Source organism: Kryptolebias marmoratus, linkage group LG19, assembly GCF_001649575.2.
Source record: "Kryptolebias marmoratus isolate JLee-2015 linkage group LG19, ASM164957v2, whole genome shotgun sequence".
Taxonomy (NCBI): Eukaryota; Metazoa; Chordata; class Actinopteri; order Cyprinodontiformes; family Rivulidae; genus Kryptolebias; species Kryptolebias marmoratus.
Genome location: NC_051448.1, coordinates 21389463 through 21395357, shown reverse-complemented (window position 1 = coordinate 21395357; position 5895 = coordinate 21389463). Strand labels below are relative to the sequence as shown.

At 33.4% G+C, this 5895-nt stretch overlaps 1 protein-coding gene across 1 annotated transcript in view; it reads right to left on the bottom strand.

Moving 5' to 3' along the window:
- The window catches only part of LOC108249898 (CD2-associated protein), a 94827-nt gene that overhangs the window by 56520 nt on the left and 32412 nt on the right, over nucleotides 1-5895 (bottom strand). The window contains exon 3 of the mRNA XM_037981710.1: nucleotides 3835-3985. Coding sequence (XP_037837638.1) covers nucleotides 3835-3985 — 151 coding nt within the window. The remainder of the gene's footprint in view (nucleotides 1-3834; nucleotides 3986-5895) is intronic.

Here is a 5895-nt window from a genome sequence, read left to right as displayed (position 1 = left end):
CCTGATATTAAAACCTACCAGAATCACAACTCATAGTGCAACAATAATTGACAACATTTTTACAAACATAACAAATGGAGAAGTGATTGGTGGTATTTTAACAACTGATGTAAGTGATCATTTACCCGTTTTCATGATTTATAAAAATGATCAATATAATACAAAAGCAGTGACAATCAAGAAAAAAATAATAAATACATCAAAAAAGGCTTTGGATAAATTAAAGAATGATTTGGGAAAACAAAACTGGAAGGATGTATATGTTAATGATGTAAACAAAGCATATGATATTTTCATGAATATCTTGGGTGCTTTATATGAAAAGAATTGTGTACAAAACAATTACACAAAGAGAGACGTTGACAAACCATGGATGACAAAAGGGTTGAGAAATGCTTGCAAAAAAAAGAATAACTTGTATTCATGCTTCCTGAAATTAAGAACAAAAGAATCGGAAGATAAATACAAGAAATATAAAAACAAGCTAGTATGGATTATAAGAAAGCATAAGAAAGAATATTACAGTGATTTATTAGACAAAAGTAAAAGTGATATGAAGGCAACATGGCAAATAATGAATAGTGTTTTGAAAAATAAAGCAAAATCAGGTATTTCACAATATTTTGTTAAAGATGATAATGAAATATATGATCAGCATGAAATTGTAAATGAATTTAATAATTATTTTGTGAATGTTGGCCCAAGTCTTGCAGCTAAAATACCAATAGTCAAGACTGTAAGTCATACAGTGATGGGTTGTACAGAAAGTATTTTTCTTGATGGAACTGACAAAGAAGAAATTATGAATATTGTAAAAAATTTTGCAAACAAAAGATCTAAAGACTGGGTTGACATGGACATGATGTTTGTGAAGGAAATAATGGGTTGTGTTATTGAGCCGTTTACATATATATGTAATTTATCATTTTCAACTGGAATATTTCCAGATAATATGAAGACAGCTAAAGTAATTCCTCTCTACAAGAGTGGTGAAAAATGTATGTTTACAAACTACAGACCAATATCCCTGTTACCACAGTTTTCAAAAATTTTGGAAAAACTGTTTGTGACCAGATTAGACCAGTTCATTGATAAACAAAATATTTTAAATAACAATCAATATGGTTTTAGAGCAAATAAATCTACATCAATGGCTCTAATGGACTTAATAGAACAAATAACAACTGCTGTTGATCAAAAACAGTGCTGTGTCAGTATTTATGTGGATTTAAAGAAGGCATTCGACACCATTGATCACAATATTCTCCTTGAAAAATTGAATAAATATGGCATAAGAGGCCCAGTACTACAGTGGGTATCAAGTTATTTATCAAACAGGAAACAGTTTGTCCAAATAAATGATATAAGATCTGAACTCTGTGGTATCACATGTGGGGTTCCTCAGGGTTCTGTTCTTGGACCAAAGTTATTTATTTTATATGTGAATGACTTGGTGAATGTGTCGGGGTTGCTTAAATGTGTTTTATTTGCTGATGACACTACATTTATTTGTTTGGGTGAAGACATAGAACAGATGTTGGAGATGATGCAGACGGAATTTGTAAAAATACAAACTTGGTTTAAAGTTAATAAATTATCGTTAAATATAGATAAAACTAATTATATGATATTCAGTAATAAAAAGAGAACTGTCAATGGTACGTTTAAAGTTGATGGTATTGAAATCTGTAGAGTCAGTGAGGTGAAGTTTCTGGGTGTCATCATTGATGAAAAGTTAACATGGAGAGCTCATATAGATTATTTAAGAACAAAAATATCAAGATCTATTGCAGTACTACATAAAGTAAAGGACATATTTAATGATAAAGCACTATTTATATTATATAATGCAATAATTGTTCCACACTTGATTTATTGTATAGAAGTCTGGGGGAATGCATGTAAAACTATTACTAATCCTATTTTTATTTTGCAGAAAAGAGCTGTAAGAATTATCACAAGAAAGCATTACTATCACCCATCAAATATATTATTTCAGGAATTGGGATTGTTAAAATTTTATGAGTTGGTTGATTATTATGTTTTGCAGATTATGTATAAGGCTCATAAAAATATATTACCTATGAACATTCAATTAAATTTCATTAAGAGAATAAGTAATTATAATCTCAAGGGACTAGAAATATTCATAAAACCTAAAATTAGAACAAACTTGAAGGATAAATGCACTTTAGTCAGAGGAGTAAGATTATGGAATGGTCTGGATTATGATTATAAAAATGCTGGTTCAATTAATTCATTTAAGAGAATGATAAAAGTTCATTTGTTAAAAAACTATGAATTTGTATAATTTGTATTGTAGGAGTTTCTGTTTGAGGAGTTGAATTTTCGTTTTTGTTTTATTTGATGTTATTTGATTATTACCATTTTTGAAATTGATATTATTATTATTATTATTATCATTACTATTATTATTATTATTATTTTAAATAAGGGCAGATATTATAAGATTTTTTTCTTCTTCTGCTACCTTTCATTTTTTTTTGTTTGATTTGCATTTTTTTGTATGTGAATGTTTTGTTTTAAAAATGAAAATGAATAAACTGAATAAATAAAAAAAATAAATAAATAAAAAAACTACTGCAGCAGTGGGAGTGATAAACTAACTGCTTCACTAATTTACTGTAAGACTGAAGCGCTCCAATGCGGTTTCACTTCACACATTCACTTAACAACTTTGATAATCTGAGATATTTAGGGCAGAAAGATGAACACTGCACAAACAGAAAACCAGAAACATTCAAGTAGGTTTTGTAATTGTATCTTTGAACAAGACCAGACACATTGGAGGTATGCTACTCTCACCTGCATGCATGAAAAGACACGTTAGTGCTCACACAGGCAGAAAGAGGGGAAATGCTATTCTTAAAAAAAGCTTCTTAGGCAATATTCTGTGGAACTGTAAGACCAGAATACAGAGACATACTCTGGAAGGTTTAAGACAATATTTTCTGATGCTAGTGGTTAATACAAAAAACAATACTTCACAGACACTTACCTTACATTCAGGCTTTTTAAAACTGACACTACAGTGGGTTGCAAGAGTATTAACTCCCACCCCCCTTGCTGTCCTTTCTATTTTGCTGCTGTACAACCTGGACTTGGAATGAATTTTCAATCTGAATACAAGTACCAGAACAAAACAAAATATTCCAAATGGATCAAGTTACAGGGGTAAAAAAAATAAAGTGATGTGTGCATATGTATTCCACTCCCCACCCTCTTTTTTTTGGATTTGAAGCCCCAAGCATTACCTTTAGAGGATACGTTTTGGAGCAAAAACAGCAGCAAGTGGCTTCAGGTCACTCTCCACGAGCTTCATACATCTATCCACTGGAACTTTTGTCCATGTTTTAAAATCACAAAACTGCTCCAATTCCTTTTAGTTGGGCAGGCATTTGATTCTTTTCCCCAAATAACTTTATTAATTTGAAGTATTTTTGTAATTTCAACACCTCTATTCAAATTAAACATCTGGGGGCTGCAGTAGCTCAGTGGTCAGTGCAGCTGTCTTGTAATCCTGAGGCTGCTGGTTCATGCCCAAGTTGCAGCAGGAAGGGCATCTGGCGTAAAACAATTGCCAGATCTTTCATTTGAGTTAGCTTCCACGGTGGGAACTTCTGAAGCAGTCAAAAGAACAACAAAATTGAGGAAATACCAAGGGGGTGAATACTTCTGCAGCCCTTTGTGTATAAAAAGGCTTTGATGCTCTCACAAACAGTTCCAGATCATATTAACTTGCAAAAGGAAAACAAGAGCATATTATGTCTCCTTCAAAGATTCTAAACAGTAAATGACAGGACAGCATCTTACTTTTTGACACCGCAGGCGGAGGAGGCTGGAAGCCACCGATGGGAATGCCGATGTGGCTCATCCTCTTGACCAGGCTGGCCACATTACTTGGCTCTTTCTTCGGCGGCTCGGTGGCCTTATTTAGCTCATTTGTTGTTTCCTTTTTAACTTCCTGAAAAGTTAAAAATAGAAATGAAGAAGTTGTTAGCGTTTACCATTTTCTGCACATATCTACCCATCCACTTCCTGCACCAGCTTTGTCTTATAGGAGGCCTAATAAAGTAATTAAAAATTTGCTTGTAAGTTTTTAAATAAAGTGTTTCAACCTTTTATAAAATAAAGAACATTTTATACAAGAGGAGAAAAACAGTCCTTCCTTTTGTAAAATAAAAGTGCTTTACATGTAAACTGAAAAATAAATTCACACTCTTTTAAACTATTGGATTAAATATAGTGTAAAACTATTACATTGTACCATAGTTGTGTTCTACTTGATTCAGTTGCGCAGAGTCTCGTATTTGATATGACTCTTTAACTGTTGGGTTGTCACATTTTCTTATTAGCTTTTTTCTGCTGTAGGAACTATGGCTGTTCAGTCATTAAATCTACACTGATTGGATCTTTTTTTTAGCTCCTGCTTCAGAGTAGGGCTTTCTTGGCTCAATAAGGGCTCTCGGGTGATGTAAAGGGATGTGATTGGTCCTTAAACTAATGTACATTAACTGGCTGTGCAAGTTGAACGCTCTTCCAGCACCCACTAAACCTGCATTCGCATTGCTAACGCAGAAGCTATTTACCTGCCACCGATGTCTTATATAACATTTTCTAAGCACTTTGAATCGCCTTGTTGCTGAAAAGTGCTATATAAATAAATTTCACTTCACTTCACTTTCTTCTTTGAACATGCGCAGCATAAAGCAGACTGATCCGACTACGAGTCTTGGCTCCTATAACTCCTTCTGAATGTTTGTAACGCCTCTTCAAACCCACTTTGAAATATTAAAGTAAAGAACCACAACACACATATCCTACTACAGCATCCTTTATTTTTTTGTTCTTGTTCTTTGTTCATAAATAAGTGATGAGTGTTGTGCAACGAGAGTGTTCCTCTGGCAGTGTGAAAGCAAACACGTTGGCCTTTATACACATCTAACAGTGGAATTAACAGTCCCTACAACCCGCTAAAATTAATTACATCCTCTTCCTCACACTCCTGTCAGCTGTACAGTACTGAATGAAGGTTCTGAGAGAAAACAAAGGGGTAAGACAGAAGAGGTGAGAGATTTTTGTCAATTGGGATTGACAAAAATTCCAATTGACAGGATACAGTTTAGAGCCCTTCCTGGTTTACAAATGCTGATTTGGAATTTCCACCAGAGAGAGGAAGTCCAGCTGTGTGAGTGTGAGGAACAGCAGGAAATTTTCAAATTTCCCAGATCTGCAGTTTTATTTAGGAAGTTAAGAGATGACAGAAATCCTGACAAAAACTGTCAGCTAACAGCTGTTGTTAAATTTTACCGTACTGCAACAGATGAGGAAGTTTCTCCTGAAAGCTGGGGAAACCTGACATCAACTCACCACCATATAACACCACACTCAATGGATCAAGGATGTTTAGTAGATTTTGGCACAAAAAGGCCATTTTAGCATTTTTTTTTTTTTAAATCTTGTGAGGTTTCCGTCTAATGAAAGTCCACCTCTATCACCGGCAGGATGTAAAGCTGATAAAAGATATCCACCTAATCACACAAGTTAGGACCCTGTGGAAATCAGATGCTAAAAGATAAATTTGCTGTGATTCTTACCTTTACTAACTTTTATTGTAGTTTCAGATGTTGTGTCTGCAAGTTGATTTTATTTGTTATAGAACATTTATTTCTAGATTCCAGGTCTGCAACATATTAAAAAAACATCAGGGCACCAACACTTCTACCAACTGGTAATGTTTATGTTCTTCTTCCAACACTTCTTACGAAGAAACAAAACTAGACACAAACACTGCTTAAAAAGGTGAACGATACACAATCATTGTTTTACTTTTCTTTTTTTTTTTTTTTTTTTTTTTTTTTTTTTTTTTTTTTT